The 23,174-nt window shown below is 39.2% G+C and overlaps 1 protein-coding gene across 1 annotated transcript in view; it reads left to right on the forward strand.

Moving 5' to 3' along the window:
• The first annotated feature begins 1,438 nt into the window (after positions 1-1,438).
• slc38a9 (solute carrier family 38 member 9) overlaps positions 1,439-23,174 on the forward strand; it is a 39,850-nt gene continuing 18,114 nt past the window's right edge. Inside the window, exons 1-6 of the mRNA XM_073478137.1 lie at positions 1,439-1,724; positions 3,152-3,292; positions 9,962-10,091; positions 12,077-12,195; positions 12,325-12,388; positions 21,601-21,694. Coding sequence (XP_073334238.1) covers positions 3,198-3,292; positions 9,962-10,091; positions 12,077-12,195; positions 12,325-12,388; positions 21,601-21,694 — 502 coding nt within the window. The 5' untranslated portion in view covers positions 1,439-1,724; positions 3,152-3,197. The remainder of the gene's footprint in view (positions 1,725-3,151; positions 3,293-9,961; positions 10,092-12,076; positions 12,196-12,324; positions 12,389-21,600; positions 21,695-23,174) is intronic.

The raw sequence follows: 23,174 nt of genomic DNA on the forward strand, positions 1-23,174 counted from the left end.
TGTAAATATTAAAATTCTGAGTTTGAATTTCTCCAAAATGACATAGTACACCTTTATGAGACTTGACACACACACTGCACACACACACAAACATGCAGGTCTCAGGTATTTTCATTCTATCAAGCGCTCTTTTCAGTCCCATTCATGGCAATGGACTTTTCCTTCCTCAGTTTAGCGTCAGTATCAGTAACATCCAGCATTCTTTCCACAATTTCTTCAGAGAAATCGCAGTCTCATGTTAATAATTTTATAATTCAGTAAAAGCAGATTGTCTACACACAAACATTTCAAAACATGACACCATTTTCCAAAACACATATTTCCCATGGCTATAAACACTTTCCCCCTGTTTTTACACGTGAGTCAGATTTGTTGAGCTTTTGGTGAAAAACTCTCTACACAAATCCCTGCATGTATCACTGTCTGCACTGTGTGCTCAGTTAGAAAGCCTTTGGTCATACTCAATATCATCCACTCAAGTCATCACAGCTGCAACTCAATTAACACACAATTCCCCACATAAAAACACTAAGAGTCAAAATTGTTCTCAACCCAATCTGAATGGGATAGATAGGTAACAGGGCTATGGGTCAGCTTAAATGTTTTGGAACAATCGGCCTACAAACTACTGAAGTTAGAGAAGGGTGCTTCACGAACGACCCATGACTCAGCAACATCTTTATACCTCCAATTCCCCCGTTCTTAAACCCCATAGAGGAGTATTGTTTTTCTGCATGGCGGTGGAAGGTCTATGACTGAGACCCCTACATCCATATTCACCTCCTCTGTCTATTATGAGTGAGACTTGCCAGGTGTGGATAAAGCATACAAGGGGTTTGCCCCCCTCTACCTGGCTAGGGCTAATATTGCCTGTGAGGTTGATGAGAATCTCAGGCATGACCCAGACCAGGGACGGGATGCTGAGGCAGTTTTTTCCCCCCATTGGTTTATTGGTTTACCTTTTTACTCATTTCCTGTTTACTTTAAATTGGAGAATCAAACATTTTGAAAATGTATACATACGTTACATACAAGCATCATCATGCACTGCAGTAACACATCGCTATGGTAGTGATTTGAATTGATCTCACAAATGTGTTATGGCCATTTTGTTGTGTACATGTATTTCATGGCTTTTCTGTAATGTTCGAAGGCAAAGTTTGGTTTTGATGTAAGTTTACAGGGTTTTGAGTGGAGAGTTTATTTCTGACATGGAAGTTTGAAGTTTGTGAAAATTAGTCCATTTCATGACATAGAGTATGATTTCAAGCAATGTGTAGCAGCCATCGAGAAGAACTGCAGCTACTGGCAATGAGCTTTCAGAGTCGCCCTGAACTGTCGCACACGCACTCCAGTGCAGGAGGCGGCGGTACTGCAGCTTAACGATCCATCCAAAGCTCTGCGAAGAAGAGGAAATACAAAGCGAAGAAGAAAAAGCAGAAGACCATAACAACAAGCCAGGCACCGCACACAGCTCCAGTTCCTCATGAGTGGGGGCTCTACTTTCAGTGTTTCATTTCATGTCCTGTACACTCGTACTGCGGGTCAGTAACAGTTAGCTGTGGTTTTCACTGTGTCTGTGTATTTATAATCGGAACATTATTTAGCACCGCCGCTGTGTGTGGACGTCCGTTTTACGTTAGTCCAAATTGTAACATTTGCTGACACAGCAGACCTGTGATGAGCTGAAGGCACCAGGAAGGATCACTTCATTACAAACTTTGGTAAGGATGTTAACTTGCTCTGCTACACCGTCAACTATGCTAAAATAAGGGGGGAAGGGGGAAATAACTAATATCAAGGCCTGTCAGTTAACTCGTTAGTCTGTGTATGGTTTTTCGTGTTATTTAGTTAATGTTAGGCAACCTAGTTAAGGTAAAATTAGAGACAAACGGCCATTTTTTTGCTTAAGGTAGCAATATCTATCGCAGACTCAGCACTTAATATTTCCTCAGAAATCCGCAGCCTTCATCTCACGTGAGTGTCATCACTGTAAGTCTCCTTAAAACTGACTGTCTGTAAAGTAAGACACCTGTATAAAATCAAAGTTATGACTCTGACGCTAGTCTAAATTATTATTTGACAGCAGTTTGTTGTTTGTGTTCCGTACAGGGTGTGTTACTTTGTACAGGGCTTTATTTGTGTTGTCACATGCCACCTGGTTTGACGTAGGTTGTGTGTGTGAGGTTATCTAATGTCACTGCTAAAGCAGCAGAGCCAGCTGGTGTGTAGGTGCCACTGCCAGACTGAGTCTATTACTGTGGCTGTTGATGTGAGGGAAAAGGACATGATGAGACGACCAACTTCATTGTATTGTAAATTCAATATGAACATGAACACAAACATTAAACATGAATTCATGAAGAGAGCCCCCATCTTAGACCATACACTTGCATATATTTCCTGGGCGTCCCAATGACCAATATGTTTGCCAGAAGATCAAGAAATGTTGTTGCTCATTGCCAGGTGATAACAAAACCAGATACACTTTGAATACCTTTTAGAATTAAAAAAAGAAAAATGTAACTTTTTGGTCTGTAAAGATTAAATGCATCTCTCGATTGATTATGCTAGCTAGCTGAAAAGTTACAGTACTTTATCCCTTGAAATGTTGAAGACGGTCAAGTTTTTTCTCTATTTGTCCATTATCTATTCGGCCTATTGTGGTACACAATGTTTAATATGTAAAATACTCAGGTTGTCAGTTGGGTTGTGGTAATCAACTCTGTTGTAACTTTGTTGTAGACTAATAAAAAACAATATCAACTGAAGTGGTGATTGACCTGGGGCTGTGTACTCCATGCTCATTTTGCTCTTAGGTCAGCAGGCAAGTTAATTTGGCCAAATCAGGTTTTGACTGTATGAAAATCAATTTTTTCAGATTTAAAAACTTGCTTGAGTCAAATAATCCATCTGGCTCAACCTTCACTGTTATGGATTGTCCAGTTTTCAATAACATACAGGTTGTTTTTCACAGCATGCTGAAGTTAGTGAGAACCAGTTGCTCCCTGAGTGTTACAACACAAATCGTCTTAGCTTTAATGTGAACTACTGTACATATGATTGCAGTAAATGGCTGTACTACACACAATTTGTCAAATGGTTGCTCTGTGATGGTCTCTATGTTGATTTTTGACATTTTTCCGCCCAGTCAGGTCATGAGAGTTGAAAGGTTTTAGACGCAAGTTTGAGATAACATGGATGACGACTGCAGACCTTTGCTGAGCTCAGAGCAGCCTGGAGAGAGCTACTCACACAGAGGCTCCACAGACTCACTGGACAAGATTAAAAGGTAGATTTCACTGAATCACTACACGACACACTACACTATGCGGTATAGGGGGAGGTGATGGGGGCTGCGGGGATTCTGTATATGAGACAGATTGTCCCCCCACAGTGGCCATAAGGCAGGAGTTGATCATTAACACACCACTGTAGTCACCACTGTTTCCCCTTGTCACTCTGACTCACTGATCTCAACCAGCCGAGAAAACCACTTCCTGGCGTCTGCAAAGAGACTCAGATCAACTCTCACATCCCTGCGTGGTGAGCTTTCGACATGAATCCCTGTGCCTGGGGCCTCGTTTATAAAACTCTGCAGAGAATACACACTAAATTTTTGCGTACGTACAAATGAGGAAATGTACGTATGGCAAAAAATATTCTGATTTGTAAAACCTGGCGTAGGCTTGCCAGTGTTCAATTTCCTTTTATAAATCTCAAATCAAATTGGGCTTGTGTGCAAGGGGATGAGCCCCTTATCCCGCTCTCTCCACACCCACCTTTAAGCATAGATGGTCAATGCAAAGTGTTGAGAAGAAGAAGGCTTCTTCTCATCAGGAAAGTTGAACAGCTCTGCATACACATGTTTTTATGTGACGTACAGTACTGTGCAAAAGTTTTAGGCAGGTGTGAAAAAATGCTGTAAACTAAGAATGCTTTCAAAAATATAAATAATAATTATTTATTTTTATCAATTTACAAAATGCAAAGTGAGCGAACAGAAGAAAAATGTCAATCAAATCAATATTTGGTGTTACTACCCTTTGCCTTCAAACCAGCATCAATTCTTATAAGTACACTTGCACAAAGTCAGGGATTTTGTAGGATTATAGTCAGATATATGATCAACCAATTATACCAAACAGACGCTAATGATCATCAATTACACATGTAGGTTAAAACACAGTCATTAACTGAAACAAACAGCTGTGTAGGGGGCTTAAAACTGGGTGAGGAACAGCCAAACTCTGCTACCAAGGTGAGGTTGTGGAAGACAGTTTCATGTCACAGGTCATACACCATGGCAAGACTGAGCACAGCAACAAGACACAAGGTAGTTCTACTGCATCAGCAAGGTCTCTCCCAGACAAAGATTTCAAAGCAGACTGGGGTTTCAAGATGTGCTGCTCAAGCTCTTTTGAAGAAGCACAAAGAAACGGGCAACGCTGAGGATCGTAGACGCAGTGGTCGGCCAAGGAAACTTACTGCAGCAGATGAAAAACACATCAAGCTTATTTCCCTTTGAAGATGTCCAGCAGTGCCATCAGCTCAGAACTGGCAGAAACCAGTGGGACCCAGGTACACCCATCTACTGTCCGGAGAAGTCTGGCTAGAAGTGGTCTTCATGGAAGAGTTGCAGCCAAAAAGCCATACCTCCGACGTGGAAACAAGGCCAAGCCACTCAACTATGCACGAAAACATAGAAACTGGGGTGCAGAAAAATGGAAGCAGGTGCTCCGGACTGATGAGTCAAAATTTTGGCTGTAGTAGAAGGCAGTTTGTTCGCCGAAGGGCTGGAGAGCGGTACAATCATGAGTGTCTGCCGGTAATAGTGAAGCATGGTGGAGGTTCCTTGCAAGTTTGGGGCTGCATTTCTGCAAATGGAGTTGGAGATTTGGTGGATTAATGGTCCTCAATGCTGAGAAATACAGGCAGATACTTATCCATCATGCAATACCATCAGGGAGGCGTATGATTGGCCCCAAATTTATTCTACAGCAGGACAACGACCCCAAACATACAGCCAATGTCATTAAGAACCATCTTCAGTGTAAAGAAGAACAATAAGTCCTGGAAGTGATGGCATGGCCCCCACAGAGCCCTGATCTCAACATCATCGAGTCTGTCTGGGATTACATGAAGAGACAGAAGGATTTGAGGAAGCCTACATCCACAGAAGATCTGTGGTTAGTTCTCCAAGATGTTTGGAACAACCTACCAGCCGAGTTCCTTCAAAAACTGTGTGCAAGTGTACCTATAAGAATTGATGCTGTTTTGAAGGCATAGGGTGGTCACACCAAATATTGATTTTATTTAGATTTCTCTTCTGTTCATTCGCTGCATTGACCTACTGTATATTAAAAAGTGACATGTCCAGGCTTTGCGCATAGAATCAATTAGGAGTTTTTCTACATTTTTAGTATCAAAATATTCCCAGTGGGAAAAACATTATGACAAAATTGAATAAACAATCAGCCTACCTGCTGTAGTCACACTGTCTGTTATTATCACCGGATCCAAAAGTGTCCCTTGCAAAATCATGAGATAAAAGGTAGAAATTATGAGATAAAAAAAAGTCAAAATCATGTGATATAAGTCATTATTATGAGGTGGAAGGTCAAAATTATGAAATACAAATTCAAAATGATGAGGTCAAATAATCAAAATTATTTGAAATTATGAGATAAAAAAAATAATTTGAGATTCAATTCAAACACATAATTTTGACTTTTTAACTCATGATTATGTCTTAATATGGGAATATATTTCATATTGGTTTTGCCTTAAACTTGTGGAAATGGGCTTCCATAGAAAGGATCACATCGGGGCAATAAATAAGTGATGTATGCATGAGAGAGAAGTCAGCCTCTTCTGGGTCAGTGTGCCGCTCAAGATTTCTAATTCATTTTTAATGCTGCTCCTTCTAGTACGCATAACTTTAGTATTTATAAAAATCCTGGCTACAGCACTACATGCAAGAAAATTGCAGATTATAGTTAGCTAACATTAACTAGGATGAAGACGGCAAAACATCCTTTCATTTTTAGAATAGCTACAAAAGTAAAAGTTGTTGAAAATAATGTAACTGTGTGCACACGTGAGGCCTAACAAATGGCACTACACCCCTGGCGAAGACAGTAAAAGACCATCCATCATCCATCATGCAGCATTAGACAAGACTGGCACTGCAGTATTTATATTTTGACTAGAAATCAAACTGACCGCTTCACTTGCCAAAATGATCGTGACAATCAGTGTTAACCCCCACCCTGAGATATAATTTGAAAATTGAGGTTTGATACGTGAACACTACTTATTTATAAGTTTATACGTTTTGTTACGGTGAACTCGGCCTGCATTATGATTAGGACTCATAATGTTAATATAGAGTGTGATGATTGTGTGAGAGCTGTTAATGGCTTTATTTTAAGGCTTTGATAATTTATACAATCCATATGTGCAGGAGGTGAAGGTGCACCAGAAAAGGCAGGGTGTGTGGCAGCCACTGCGCTATCTCCAGTGTGCTCTGTGTGCCTGACATGTCATGTCATGTTCGCTGCAGTGATTTTACACAAAACAACAATATGGAAACTAAAATCATACTTGGTGATATAGTATTCATTCTTTAATGCTATTTGTTATTACACATTTGTTATTATGTGTAGAACATTGCCTTTCACATTTCATCTCTACAATCTTGCTTCTGTTCACCACCTCACCATTGGCGTCGCCAATTCCCCTTGCCACCAAAATGTATGTACACATGGGTCAAAGGTTCCGTAAATTTACACACATTTTCATGTCATGTGTTTTTTTGTGCGTATGCAAGCTTTATAATTGAGGCCCCCGGTCTTTAAAGGGTCTTTTCTCCACACCACATGTCTGTAACTTAGCTGTGGTCAGCCTCAGAAGCTTGAAACACAGTTAGCTGGCTATCAATACTGAGGAAGCTGAGCTAAGAAAATGCAAATAACAACAGTATGATTGAAAGAAACACACTAACAGTGGCCTACAGAAAAGAAACACTGCTGTCATCAATGAAACCCAGTGGGACATGAAGGCACAACGTTAATACATAGAGCACCAACAAACTGCCTTTCCTTTTCCAACAACTCCTGCTTTAGGGAAACTCTGAGGGGACACAGTACATTTTTTGTCTTCTCTGATAGGGGGCCTAAATCGTGATGTTACGATGGTTCAGGGCTCGGTAGAAGATGACTGTCAGCCATCAGCAATGGCCAAACCCTAATACATTACTTACTGGCACTGTGGTTGAGTGTTGTTTAATAGATTACATGGAGGGCTTCTGTGCGTTTTATCATTTTAAATATTCTGCAGTTGTTCATGTTGTAGTATAAAAAATGCCAGTTTAGGGAGTATTGCCTTTCATTGTACTACTAGTGCTCATACAAAAGTATGCTCATGTTTGTGATTTTCTTCTGGAATAGTTGCTTAAATGCTATTAACACTTTGCTGGTGTCATTGTTGCATTGAATAAACAATAAACAATGTGATTTAGCACACAGTGAAACAGTTGAGGGATTCAGGAAGATCAATGTTGCACATTCAAACACCACCACAGAGACTTGGTAGCGACTATCTGGCGATAATGTGAACCTCTGAACCAGTTATGACCGGCCAGTGAAACTCCTCACATGCAGGTGAACAGGGGCCTATTACTCCATGTGTGTCTCCAGCTGTCTATAACCTCCCCAGGCCTGTAGAATCAGTCGGCACTTACAAGCACTGCAGCATAAACTTCTCAAAAACCACTGTAAGTGTTCCTTACCTTTTATAAATGATATATGGCTGAATCCTTTTACAAAGGTTTTTGCATCCTCCAAATCTAAACGGTAAACAATTATCACACGTGAATGTTACATACCTGTACCATATTGGTAGATCTTCCTTACCAGTTACAAATTATGTCTATACAATGTGCAAACGGTTCATTATGTGCAAATGCATAGTAACATACAATATTTGCTGCTCCTCAGCTGTTATAAAAGGAAGAGATATTTCTTAGTGCTGTATAGTAGACAACTGGACTTGTTTCCAGTTGTCTACTATACAGCACTCCTACAATACATGACTGAGAACCTTCATCAACAAAGGAAGTGTTAATGTATAAATGTAGCATTTACTAATCATGTGCAAAGCTTTGTGAAGACCATTAAGCGGTAAAGTTATGCAATATTCTTTTGTAGCTGGTTTTGTGATCTACTTTTTAGTGTTCAAATATGACTAGAGAAAGTCTAAAGGTGATAACAGAACACCATTGTAAAAATGTAGTGCAGCAGGTGAATCGATTGACCCACAAGGGAAATTTCACTGTCACAGTAGCAATTTACGTAATAACACAATATAAAACAGATACAAGCATGGTAAAAATAACAATATTTACAAATATATACATACATACACCTACCATACTGTAAGATTAAATGGACGGAGAGAATAAATAGAATATAATTTAAATATAAATCTAAAATGTGCAAAATAAGAGCATTCAGGTCTGGTTGTGCGGTCTTCTCTCCCTGCTCATAGAGTCATTGTAAAGTTTTATGGCGGTATGGAGGAAAGACTTCATGGAGAGGATGTGAGGTGTTGTCCATGATGGTCAGCAGTTTGTGCAGCATTGTTCTCTCCACAACCACCTCAAGGGGCTCCAGAGCAGTCCCCATTACAGAGCCAGCCTTTTTAAGACATTGTTAAGTCTCTTGGTTTCACTGGCCTTGATGCTGCTCCCCCAACAAATAGCTGCAAAGAAAATTGCACTGGCAACAACAGATTGATAAAAGATGTGCAACATCTTGATGAACATATTGAAAGATCTGAGCTTCCTCAGGAAGTAGAGTCTGCTCTGTCCTTTCCTGTATACAGCCTCAGTGTTGCAATGCTTAGTATATTCTCAGTATATGTGGGATGGTCTATGTCAATGAATTGCACAAAATATTACACAGAATATTACAAAATAAATTACACAATATATTGACACTGCATAATGTGACCCTAGATACCTTTTTTCTTATTTTTGCGACTTGGAATTATTCGTTGGTGCATATGCATCATAATTAGTCTATGCATCAACAATGAAAAACTTTTAATCATTCTTGATGTTGCTTTAGTGAATGACTTATTAAAGCAAATCGAGGCCATTTTTGCATTTTGTTGTTGAACTATATTGTAGTTTCTCTTTAAGTGCCTTGTCTATTTAAAAAGACAAAATATGCCATTAAAGTAGCGTGTACCCAAAGTTTGGCTTCAGCATGGACAGCTGAGCTGACCTAGACCATACATGTTTTTCTTTTCTCATAGCTTTTGTTAGGTAATAAACAAGATGCTTTCTGCAGGTTAGGCTTCCTGGAATTCACTTGACAAGCAAATACTAAGACATTAGTGTGTGTGTGTGTGTGTGTGTGTGTGTGTGTGTGTGTGTGTGTGTGTGTGTGTGTGTGTGTGTCACTCTGGCATTAACAGTTGTGTGAATTTTAATCCAGTTAGGCATTTCACAGTGACCAACTAGCTTCCTAGCACATGAAGCATTACAAACACTCTCCTCCTTTTCTATGTTTGCTTTATTGTGTAGGAATTCCTGTAGTCAAGAGATGTTTATGGAGTGTTTGTATCATCGTTTGTATCATTCAAATATGCATAATTTTATTTTTCCATTTCTCAATTATTTTTTCATCGTATGTCTATAAAATGTCAGAAAATAGTGAAAAATGGCCATCACTAGTTGCCAGAGGCCAAGGTGACATAAACAGATTGCTTATTTTGTCTGATCAACTTGTCACAAACCAAAGATATTCAGTTTAGAATTATATGAAGCACGTAAGTGCAGCAAAGCCTCACATTGGAGATTTTTTGCCTGACTTGTAGATTTAATGTATTATTAAAATTGTTTGATAGATTGAATATTGCTAGAAATTACATTGTTTTTGTCTGCTTCTTCTAGGCCTTTCCACGTAGAGCCCAGAAACATCGTAGATGATGACCCGCAGGAGAGAGTCTCTGCTGAGGCTGCCATTCTCAACAGCAGAGTCCATTACTACGGCAGGCTGACAGGCTCTTCTGACAGACTGCTAGTAAGTCGAATTGCTAATTAGTTAATTGTTACAGCCATGGACAGTATAATGATCATGATCCCTGGGGCTGCACCGTGGTTTTGGTTCACTAAGATTTCTAGATATTAGAGCCGCTGCATCCAAAGTGGGATGAATGCTGTCTCTCCTAATCAGACCAGGTTCCCAGAAAGTCTGCCAGTTACCACACCACCTCGACAACCAGTGATTGAAAGCAATGTGGCATTAAATTTAGTGACCTCCAATTGGCGGAACTGGGTGTTAGTACCACTGACGTGAATACAATCTTACTTGATTTACACTTATCTTAAGCCAGCAGTTTCAAATTTGATTTCATGTAGACCGCTCTGGTCCCAGGAATGCATTTGTTTATGGTTGCTCGTTATGTATGCTCACATTTCATTTTTTCACACAAAAAGAAAAATCTCTCATTTTCAAAAATGTCTTGCAAGCACATTTTGTTTCTGTGTAGTATTGATATAGCTTTATCAAATTTAGAAGTTATTTGCTCCTATATAAAAAAATTGAGCACCACAGATCTCGTTAAATATAGCTTCGGAGATAATAAAACAACTACTTAACATATTTTATCAGTGGATTTCCTAAAGAAGGATTATTTTAACTTCCTTGAAACTTTTGTTTGTGACGGTGTTGATATTCATTGCATATAAGGAAAAGAAATTCAACAATGTCATATTACTCCATCATTTAGAATTTTTTGAAGTAGCTAATTTTTTATACTTTTCACTGGCTATAATATCACATTTAGTCGTTTTATTTCATAGGTAGATATTTGTACTGTGTCGACTTTTGTCATTGGCTTCAGAAAATTTGCAAGTTACAGCTTCTAAGGGCTTGGTTTGTTGCATACTAGATTATTTCATCTTGTTCCCTGTGTCTGGCCAAAATCTTAATCCTAATTCCTCAATGCACATGTATTTTATCACAATTTCAAACTTTTCACAATTATTCTGACATCATCAATGAGTATCCTTTGATAACAATAAAGTAATGCTAGGCTTATCCCACTTAAAATAGGTTTGGGTAGTACTTAAAGAATGCAATCATAATTCTATAATTCTACAATAACACAGCGAACGCTAATGGAAAGATTTATTGTTTTTCAAGTTTGGCTGAGTTGATGATGTCAGAAATTAGTTCAAAAAAGTTTGAAATTGTGAAATAAATTTATATTGAGCTAAGAAAAGATTGATATTTTGTCGGACACAGAGAACAAGATGATATCATCAAGTATGCAACAAACCCAGCCATTACAAACTGTAATTTTCTGAACCCAATAACAAAAGGACTCAAAAGGTATCAAAGAGAGGCAGAAAAACAGCCAGGAAACATGACTCATGTTAATGTACCCCTGAAGACTTGATCTTTGGCAGTGTTGTATAAAGTACCCAAAAGTCATACTAGATTAACAGTAAAGATATTTTTTATAAAATGTTATTTTGGTAAAGTGAAAGTCACCCACCCAAATAGTACTAGAGTTTTAAAGTATCTGATATTAAATGTACTCAAGTATCAAAAGTAGAAGTAAAAGAAAGTTAGACATTTATTTACATGTATATAATATATACTCGGGCGGTTGACCCCTTATCGACCTGGCCATTTATTAGATCCGATAGTTAGCATTTTTCTGTTTATTGGAATCATTATTTTATTTTATTTTATTTCATTTATTTATTTGTTTTTATCTGATTGCTGACAAACTAAATTAATTTGAAAATGTGCTACTTTGCTACTGATGCAACTGGTCATCTGCAAAGTAACTAGTAACTAAAGTTATCAAATAAATGTAGTGGAGTAAAAGCACAGTATTTGCCTCCAAAGTGTAGTTGAGTGAGAGTATAAAGTAGCAGGAAATGGAAGTAGTCAAGTAAAGTACAACTACCTCAGATTTATACTTAAGCACAGTACTTGAGTAAATGTACTTTTCCACCACTGATCTTTGGTATCTGACTGTTTTCTCTTTCCAGAGTCCTCCAAACCATGTGATCCCCGGGCCAGAAGAGCTCTACGTCTACAGCCCACTTGGTACAGCTTTCAAAGTGTCAGGCAGTGACCAGACCTCTAAAAACCCCAGTATCATCACCATGTAAGCCCTGTCATTGTCAGTTATTAAATCAGCCTGTGCTAAATGTTGTCTTACTTGAGTTGTCTCATACTTGAGTAAATGTGTTTGACTGCTTTGAGTATTACTTGATTATTGCTTTTCTCTCCACAGATTTGCTATATGGAACACAATGATGGGCACATCTATACTCAGCATACCTTGGGGTATAAAGCAGGTGATTTTCTTCATTAACACATACTTAAGGTCTTTGGCTTGTTCATGGCCACATCTAAAAATGACTAGTCTTGACTTCCGGATAGAGCTGTGCCATGTGAGGTTGCACTTTTCAAACTTCTTGCCATAATCCCCCTGAGTTATATTTATACTTTATTTCCTAAGACTTAAAATTTTCTTTGCCTATGCCCATTCTTTGTTTGTGAAATATCCCATCATCTGCCCAGCGTAAAAAAAAATGCTGCACCTGATCTGAAGGCCAAATTCTCTGTTGCTACCATGAATTTCTATCAATTGGGTTCTGGCAAGGTGATCAGTGCTATGGTGTGTCTAGTAGTAGGAAAAACAGCTGGGCCCACGGTGTCCCGGACACCAATATATTAACGCTTCAATAAAAATGAATCACTGTCAGGCCAACATAGATTTGTATGTGCTATAAAGCTGAGTATCGTGTCTATTCAATTCATTTAGACAGGGGCAGTACCAAGCAGTAGTTGGAGTTGCTATATCAAAACCAAGATTTGCCCTAGCTGTTGCTTGGGCAAATCTTGCTGATTATGCAATGGTGGACCCATGGTGATTCAAAGATCTGCTATCTAAACAATTTTCTTTTTTCCACGGCTTATCAATCATATTTGAGAATAGATTTATTCTCTTTTAGATTATAAAAACTTTTCCCTCGAATCCACTTACATAGATAGAGGAGCAGTGCCTGAGATATGGGCAGACCGGCTACGAACATGCCAGTAAATTACTATTAAGACTGAATGACTGCTATAGCTGTCTGTAGCAGACAGTAATAGCAGAAATTATAACAGCAACCGGGGACACCACTTGGGATTAGAGGGCCATTTACAACCAAATTTTTTTTTAATCTTTACTTCTTAGAGGTCTCTGATGGCAATTCTACTACTTTTTAGAGATCTCAGGCTCCTTTTTTTGGCCTTTCATGGCTCTATTTGAGAGAACAGCTTGAGGTTGACATGAAATGGGATGAAAAGAGGGGGGATGACATGCAGCAAAGGTCCACAGGTCAGTTTCAAACAGCCTCTGTACATGGGGCGCATGCTCAACCAACTGAGCTACCGGGGTTCCCCTAGTGGGTGACATTTCTAATTAGGGCCCGAGCAGTGAAACTGCAAGGTCCCTATTGTTTTTCTCGTGATTCTTATTATTATTTTTCTTGTTCCCAAATGATCGCATTTTTCACTGCCTGAACATACCCCAAAACTCATCAAACTTGGAATATAGATCAGACCTGGCGAAAAATTTTATAATCTGTTGTCATTCTGAATTTTCACCACTAGGTGGCGCTACAATCAAGCTAAGTGTGTTTTGGCTAATAACGTCCACATACTTTGTCGCACATTCAAAAACCTTACATCCACGCGTTCAGTGAACTGTGCTGAATCTACTGATATAGGCCACGCCCATTTCCGCCTACCGTTTTTTTTCGCTAGCTCGCGAAATGTCGCAAACCTACTTTTTCGAACTCCTCCCAGGCAATTTCACCGATTTGCACCAAACTTTGCACACAGCATCTGTGGACGCTCCTGACAAAAAGTTATTAAAAGAACTTTGCTATTCCAAAGAATACTAAAGTTATTAAATAACTACTTCCTGCAGATTTCGTTCCAAACAGGAAGTGTTGCATATCTCCACATTGGTGTGTCCAAATGACGTGAAACTCAGGATAGTACTTCCCCATGAGCCCCTAAGGCTCTGTGCAAAATGTTGGCCCATGACTACTAGGTGGCGCTCTTTAAATTGAAGTATTTTATATCTCCACATCGGTTGGTCAGATTGACGCCAAACTTGGTATACTCATTGCCACTGCCCTTCTGAGGACAGCTGACAAAGCTGTTACCGATCTGACACTAGGTGGCGCTCTGGTGGCAGTTTCATTTTATAATTGGCACTGTGCCCACACCATAACACTTATGGATATGAAACTGATTGGGGTGGTACAGACTGGCATCTGTAACTCACACACCAAAAATGACCAGCAGGTGGTGCTATTATCAAGAAAAAAAGTTTTTTGCTAATTACTCCCACATAATATGGTGCACATTGTTAAACATTATATCTATATGTTCCCTGAATACAGCCGAACCGTGTGATGTAGGCCACGCCCACGTTCGCACTGAATTTCCATTTGCAAATTCGACAAATGTCGCAAACCTACTTTTTCGAACTCCTCCCAGGCAATTTTTCAAATTTGCACCAAACTTTGCACGCAGCATCTGTGGACCCTCCTGACAAAAAGTTATTAAAAGAAATGTGCTAGTCCACAGAACGGCCAAAATATACAACAACAATTTCCTGCGCATTGTGGTCAAACAGACATTCTTGTGTATCTTAATGAAATACAGTCCGAAGAAAACAAAAGTTTTGGCAATTGTGTTCCATGGCACGATGAGCATTTCTACAAAATTTCGTGCAAATCGACCAATAGGTGGCGCTTTTATTGCTAAATGACGAAATGACAGCTTCACTGCCTTCACTTTCATTTCCTCAATGGAAGTTGTTGCAAGTAGAAACCCCGACAGCAGCATGTCACAACAGCAGCATGTAACGACAGCAGCATGTAACGACAGCAGCATGTAACGACGGCAGCATGCCGCGACAGCAGCACGCCGCGACAGCAGCACGCCCCGACCCGCGTGGACTGCGAGGGCCCGTTCATCGCTGCTTGCAGCTTTAATTAGGGCCCGAGCAGGTAAACCTGCGAGGTCCCTATTGTAATTGTAGTGATTATTAGGGCCCGAGCAGGGAACCTGCGAGGTCCCTATTGTAATTGCAATGATTATTATTATTTTTTTTAGTTTTTTTTCTTTGTCCAAAATGATCGCATTTTTCACTGCCTGAATGTGAATGAAAAGTCAATTTTATTTGGCAAACACATTAGGCTTGGCGAAAAATTTTATAATCTGTTGTCGTTGTGATTTTTCACCACTTGGTGGCGCTACAATCAAGGAAAGTGCGTTTTGGCTAATAACTCCCACATACTTTGTCGCACATTCAAAAACCTTATATCCACGCGTTCAGTGAATCGGGCTGAATCTCTTGATATAGGCCACGCCCATTTCCGCCTACGGTTTTTTATGCTAGCTCGCAAAATGTCGCAAACCTACTTTTTCGAACTCCTCACAGGCAATTTCACCGATTTGCACAAAACTTTGCACACAGCATCAGGGGACCCTCATGACAAAAAGTTATTAAAAGAATTTTGGAATTCCAAACAATACTCAAGTTATTAAATAACAACTTCCTATAAAATCGGGTCAAAACAGGAAGTGTTGCATATCTTCACATTGCTTTGTCGAAATGACATGAAACTGAGGATACCACTTTCCCATGAGCCCATAAGGCTCTGTGCGAAATTGTGGTGGACGACCACTAGGTGGCGCTCTTTAAATTGAAGTATTTTATATCTCGACATTGGTGGGTCGGATTAACACAAAACTTGGTACAATTCTTGCCACTGCCCTTCTGAGGACAGCTGACGAAGGTGTTATTGATCTGACACTAGGTGGCGCTCTGGTGGCAGTTTCTTTTTAGATTTGGTACTGTGCCCACACCATAACACTTATGGATATGAAATTCATAGGGGTGGTAAAGACTGGCCCCTGTAACTCACACACCAAAGATGACCAACAGGTGGCGCTATTATCAACACAAAGCAGTTTTTGACCAATAACTCCCACATAATTTGTCAGACATTGTTAAACCTTATATCTACGTGTTCCCTGAATTCAGCTGAATTATATGATGTAGGCCACGCCCACGTTTGCGCTACATTTCCATTCGCAAATGCGCAAAATGTCACAAACCTACATTTTCGAACTCCTCCCAGACAATTTCTCTGATTTGCACCAAACTTTGCACACAGCACCTGTGGACCCTCCTGACAAAAAGTTATTAAAATAATTTTGATATTCCAAAGAATACTCAAATTATTAAATAACAACTTCCTGTGGATTCGTTTCAAAACAGGAAGTGTTGCATATATCCACATTGGTGTGTCCAAATGACGTGAAACTCAGGACAGTACTTCCCCATGAGCCCCTAAGGCTCTGTGCAAAATCTTGGCCCATGACCACTAGGTGGCGCTATTTAAATTGAAGTATTTTATATCTTGACATTGGTTGGTCGGATTAACACGAAACTTGGTACACTGATTGCCAATGGCCTCCTGAGGACAGCTGACGAAGGTGTTACCGATCTGACACTAGGTGGCGCTCTGGTGGCAGTTTCATTTTATAATTGGCACTGTGCCCACACCATAACACTTATGGATATGAAACTGATTGGGCCGGTATAGACTGGCATCTGTAACTCACACACCAAAAACCACCAGCAGGTGGCGCTATTATCAACACAAAACCGTTTTTGGCTATCAGTTAAGACATGCGCGCACAATAACAGGGCAATGGGTCCGGGTAAGGAGCACGCCCCGACAGCAGCACGCCCCGACCCGCGTGGAATGCGAGGGCCCGTTCATCGCTGCTTGCAGCTTTAATTATTTTTTTTTTTTTTTATTTTTCTTCTGCCAAAATGATCGCATTTTTCACTGCCTGAACATACCCCAAAACTCATCAAACTTGGAATATATGTCACACCTGGTGAAAAATTTTATAATCTGTTGTCGTTGTGAATTTTCAGCACTAGGTGGCGCTATAATCAAGGAAAGTGTGTTTTGGCTAATAACTCCCACATACTTTGTCGCACATTCAAAAACCTTACATCCACGCGTTCAGTGAATTGTGCTGAATCTCCTGATATAGGCCACGCCCATTTCCGCCTACCGTTTTTTTTTGCTAGCTCGCGAAATGTCGCAAACCTACTTTTTCGAACTCCTCCCAGGCAATTTCACCGATTTGCACCAAACTTTGCACACAGCATCTGTGGACCCTCCTGACAAAAAGTTATTAAAAGAATTTTGCTATTCCAAACAATACTCAAGTTATTAAAGAACAACTTCCTGTAGATTTGGGTCAAAACAGGAAGTGTTGCACAGCTCCACATTGGTGTGTCCAAATGACATGAATCTCAGGATACTACTTCCCCATGAGCCCCTAAGGCTCTGTGCAAAATCTTGGCCCATGACCACTAGGTGGCGCTATTTAAATTGAAGTATTTTATATCTCAACATCGGTTGGTCAGATTAACACAAAACTTGGTACACTGAATGCCAATGGCCTCCTGAGGACAACTGACGAAGGTGTTACCGATCTGACACTAGGTGGCGCTCTGGTGGCAGTTTCATTTTATAATTGGCACTGTGCCCACACCATAACACCTATGGATATGAAACTGATTGGGGTGGTATAGACTGGCATCTGTAACTCACACACCAAAAATCACCAGCAGGTGGCGCTATTATCAAGAAAAAACGTTTTTTGCTAATTACTCCCACATAATATGGTGCACATTGTTAAACATTATATCTATATGTTCCCTGAATACAGCCGAACCGTGTGATGTAGGCCATGCCCACGTTCGCACTGAATTTCCATTCGCAAATTTGCCAAATGTCGCAAACCTACTTTTTCGAACTCCTCCCAGGCAATTTATCCAATTTGCACCAAACTTTGCACGCAGCATCTGTGGACGCTCCTGACAAAAAGTTATTAAAAGAAATGTGCTAGTCCACAGAACGGCCAAAATATAAAACAACAATTTGCTGCGCATTGTGGTCAAACAGACATTCTTGTGTATCTTGATGAAATACAGTCTGATTAACACAAAACGTTTCCCAGTTGTGTTCCATGGCAAGATGAGCATTTCTACAAAATTTCGTGCAAATCGACCAATAGGTGGCGCTTTTATTGCTAAATGACGAAATGACAGCTTCACTGCCTTCACTTTCATTTCCTCCATGGAAGTTGTTGCATGAACAAGCCCCGACAGCAGCATGTCACGACAGCAGCATGCCCCGACGCGCGTGGACTGCGAGGGCCCGTTCATCGCTGCTTGCAGCTTTAATTAGTAATTGTTCTTCCTGCTTATTATTATTCTGCCATCAATACGTTTATCAAAATGTATCTCCTCCTTCATACTTTGTAGTAAGAAACTGTTCAACTATCAAACTGTTCAGGTCATTAAGGAAATTATGGCTATGACTTTTGGTATTTCTATCAATTATACTTTTTGAAATATTCAGCTTTATCTGCAAATTTTTCCCTATTCATCCTTATGGGGATTTTTTCAACGTTCGTTCTGCTACTGCTTCAGCATACGTTCAGCTACAGAGACCATTCATCTATGAAATGTTCAGCACATTCAGCCTCTGACTTTTCGTTTTTCTAACTTTTATACTTTTTCAAATATTGAGCTTTTTCAAAAATAATTTTACAATGGAAGCAAATGGTGAAATCTTCAAATTCTCTTCAAACACACCCCACTTTCAACCTCTGCTGCTCCTCTATACTTTGAGCAACAGATACCATTCTAGCATTTCAGCAGTTAGAAGACTTGAAACTATTTAGCATGTATTTCAGCTTTTTAAATTGTTTTTTTTTTTAATTTTTTTTTTTTTACAGTTTTTGTATTATTACAGTTTTAGTTTTATGTTTTTTTTAGCTCGTCTTAAGATTTTATAATGAGTGTGTATTACGGGAGCTAGAGTGTGCAACATCATCGCTAGAGTGGAGGGCAGCTGGAAAAACTTCAGAAAAAATTCTCTTCAGCTTGATTTAGATCCCGGAGCTTTTACTTCTCATAGACAATATATACATAGAAATGCAGGAAATCTTGATGGCTTTCAGCTGATGGTCTTATCTCAGATGTAGGACTTTGGCTTTAGAAGCCCTAGAGTGACAAGCACTCCAGCAACTCCCCCATAAGCCACAATGTTAATTTTGAGCCTACATTTCTGGAGGAGAGCAGATGGTACCAGTTTTGTCACCTGCTCTTACTTCCTCATTTGTCAAAAAAAATAAAGAAAGTCATCACAGAGTTAGGCAATTTCTCATGTTACTTGTATTTTGGCCATAACCATTACAGTTTTTCTATGTAATCAAAATTTTGCCCACTCATTCTTCTGGGGACATTTTCAACTTTTGTTCTGCTCTTGCTTCAGCATATGTTCAGCTAGAGAAACTAACTAAGCTTTTGTTCTACTAGTACTTGTACTACTACTAATTGTACTACTACCACAACTACTTCTACTACTATTACTTTTATTACTACTACTACTACTACAACTTGTATTACTACTTGTAGGAGCCAAAATGTGTATTTAGTCTGTGTTATTGTTTATTATTTGTATTGGCTGCACAAGTCTTTTTGGTTACTGTCACGTCCGGTATTTGGTGTGGTTTATTTAGCTGTTCACTTCAAGGCAGGAGTTGGACAGAGAGGGCGAATCGGGCTCTGATATGTTCTGTTGATCATCAGGTCTTGGTTTGATTATTATTGCTTGTCAGTCTTTACTTCAAAATAAACAGTTAAACGAATCTGGACATCATGGACGAACGAGTCAGAGATAAGAGCCAATTTAGCCTCTTAGCGGCTTTTAAATGGGTAATTGTGGGTACTTGTGCTACGACTTGTGCTTCTACTTGTACAACTACTACTAATTGTACTATGACTTTTGCTACTACTTCTACTAATACTACTACCACTGCTATTTCTTTTATACTACTTATACTACTACTACTACTTGCACTGCTACTACTACTACTTTTACTGCAACTACTACTTCTACCACTACTTTAGTTGCTACTACTACTACTTGTATTATGACCTGTGCTACTACTTGTACTTCTACTACTACTACTGCTAGTACTAATTATACAACTTTTACTACTGGTACCTGTACTTCTTCTACTACTACTACTACTACTACTACTACTACTACTTCTATTAACACTACTACTTCTACAGCTCCTACTTCAACAATTAATACTACTACTTCATCTACTACTACTACGACTGTGACGACTTGTACTACCACTTCTACTACTACTACATGAGGGCTTTTCAGCGGTGTAGTGCAATGCATTATAGTTTTATGCATTTCAGGCAATTATTTTTTACATATCAGCAGTTTTTTCAAAATCACTTCAGCTGACAGCATTCAATGGGTGAAATACCAAATACTAAATTATTCTTAAATCATTGACATTTTTCAAAGATGCAATTCTCCACTCGTTTTGTTAGGCTTACAGTATATAATCATTTGTGATTTAAAAATAGGCTTTAAATTAGAAAAGAAAAAAAATAGAAGTAATTTCAATATTGGTCTCAGACTTTCCGACCCTACTGTATATTGATACTACACAGAATCAAAATGTGGTTGCAAGACAGTGTAAACTAGTTGCGATATTAATTTTTGTAAATGAAAGATTCCTTGAACAAGTATAAATGTTATACTGTACTGATGTGTTAATATCATTTCTGAAAACATTCTGCAACAACTGTTTAAATCAATACAGATTTCTTTGATATTCAGTACAAATTTCCACCACATTAAGTGAAAAATAAGCAACTGTTTAAGCTTAGAATACACATTTTAAGAATTGGTTAAATTTAAAGGGCAGAGTACAGCTATAGTGTTTTTACACAGTTTTTTTCAAAATCCATTACAACTGGGAAAAGTTCTGAATTCAGGGGGAATTTGCATGGAATGACACCTGTCGCTCTTAAGAACCAGGTTAATAAAACAGGTATCTAGCAGGGAGGCCAATTCCAATTGCATAGATATACAGTAATTACGACCTAGTAATCCATCTGGATAAATAGTTAATTTAACTTTATTTTAAGAGTATGCTGTTCCCCATCAATGCAAATGCATCCTAACTCTCATTCACTGAACTCCCCTTTAAAGTGGTCACTGACTGTTTTACTCATGTAGGGGTGTGTAGCACAGTAATACAAAGATCTTGTTAAAGAGAATAAACAACCAGCCTCAAGAAGGCTAAAGAAGACCTCAAGCTCTGGGCATCTGTCCCCATTTCACTGGCAGGCAGGATTAACTCCATTAAGATGGTCATTAAGCCAAGAATGTTGGATGATACCCTTTTTGCACTGGACAAAGGTGTGAAAGGCCTATCTTTAGCAAGTTAAAAACTGTTTAAATAAACTGACTTGTTTTGTATTAAGGTCACTTATTCTTGAAATGCAGAGTTTGCAGAATGCATTGCACATTGAATTTGCCTTACAGGACAGAAACTGAAAACTGATAAGTTATTGTCTTTGCCCTTTTAGGCTGGTTTCACTCTGGGGATCCTCATTCTCATCTTCACAGGCCTGCTGATGCTCTACTGTTGTTACATTGTCCTCAGATCACGAAAGGCAATACGTAAGTCCAACAACACTTTGGGCCAGAATATATTACAGAGCCTGAAAGCAGCAGAGTTGCCAAAAACCTGTTTACATCATTACAGACAATTGGAATAGCTTCGTGTTTTCATGAAAAGCTGCAGAGTTTATTCAGGGAAAAACTAGTAGTAGAAGTTATCTAGTAGTAGTAAATGTACAATACATGTTTATTGTACATTTACTACTACTAGATAACTTCGCTGCAAAACTTTCCCTCTGCTCTGGACTACAACACCTATCTACTTTTTGCTCTGAGAGCTGATACTACTTCTTAACTGCACACATACTACACACTGCCCCTTTCTACCCTTATAAACCATATAAGCCAAGCTTGGAGGATGACATATGCCTCTACTATAGTAAAGTGTAAACACAAAATTAAGTTATTTGTCAAAAATATTTGGTGTGGCTCATCAACATTGTCAGGAGAGGACTCAGAGAAATATGAAATAGTCTATTAAGAAAATGCCAAAATACACAGGAGTGGGGCTTTAAAAAAAACGCCCAGATGGAGCTGTTGACAGGAGCATATATATAAGAGTAGTGTGACAAGCAGGGTGTAATAACACAAGCTAGCTAATGGTAACATTGCAAACACTAGCTAAGGTGTGAATTCCATGTTAATCAAATTTTGAAGGTCACACAGTGTTACTCAGTGTTCCCAAGCGGTGGCTTTGACTAAATATTGGAATGTAGATGTCCTCATGCTGGGACTCTGATGTAACATGAGTCCTGGCCTGAGGTCCCAGTCCGCAGATTTTAGGCAGTTAGGGGCAGATGTGACCAACCTCCTGTTTCACAGAAATGGCCTTGCCCCTAAGGGTACCAATCCATGAATACTCAATAGTTATAGTAAAGATACATTAAGGTCTGAAGGCTTTTCTGACCAGATTTCAGATTGATCCCATCAGCCCTCTAGTCGAATACATCAAAGTATGAAATACTTATTTTCCTGGTGCCTGTAGGTGGTGCTAGGACTATAACTGAATGTAGGCATCAAATTTATTAAGGCAAGGCAAGGCAAGTTTATTTGTCTGGCACAATTCAGACACAAGGCAACTCAAAGTGCTTTACAGGGGCATACAAATTACATTAAAAGACATTAAAAATTGCATTTAAAATACATTAAAACAAGTTAAGAAAAAGGAAAGTAAGCTAAACTAGAATAGGTTTAAAAAGAGACAAGACTAGAAAATAAAAATCACAGTGCAGTTCAAAGCCTTGAAATTGCTTCAATGAAAGGCAGTGGCAAACAGAAAGGTCTTCAGCCTTGATTTGAAAAAGGTGAGAGTCTGAGCAGACCTGCAGTTTTCTGGGAGTTTGTTCCAAATATGTGGCACATAATAACTGAATGCTGCTTCTCCATGTTTAGTTTTGACTCTAGGGACTGAAAGCAGACCTGTACCTGACGACCTCTGGTCTGGATGGTTCATAACTTAGCAGCGGATCAATAATGTGTT

The sequence above is a fragment of the Pagrus major genome, chromosome 12 (genome assembly GCF_040436345.1).
Source record: "Pagrus major chromosome 12, Pma_NU_1.0".
In the NCBI taxonomy this organism is placed as follows: domain Eukaryota; kingdom Metazoa; phylum Chordata; class Actinopteri; order Spariformes; family Sparidae; genus Pagrus; species Pagrus major.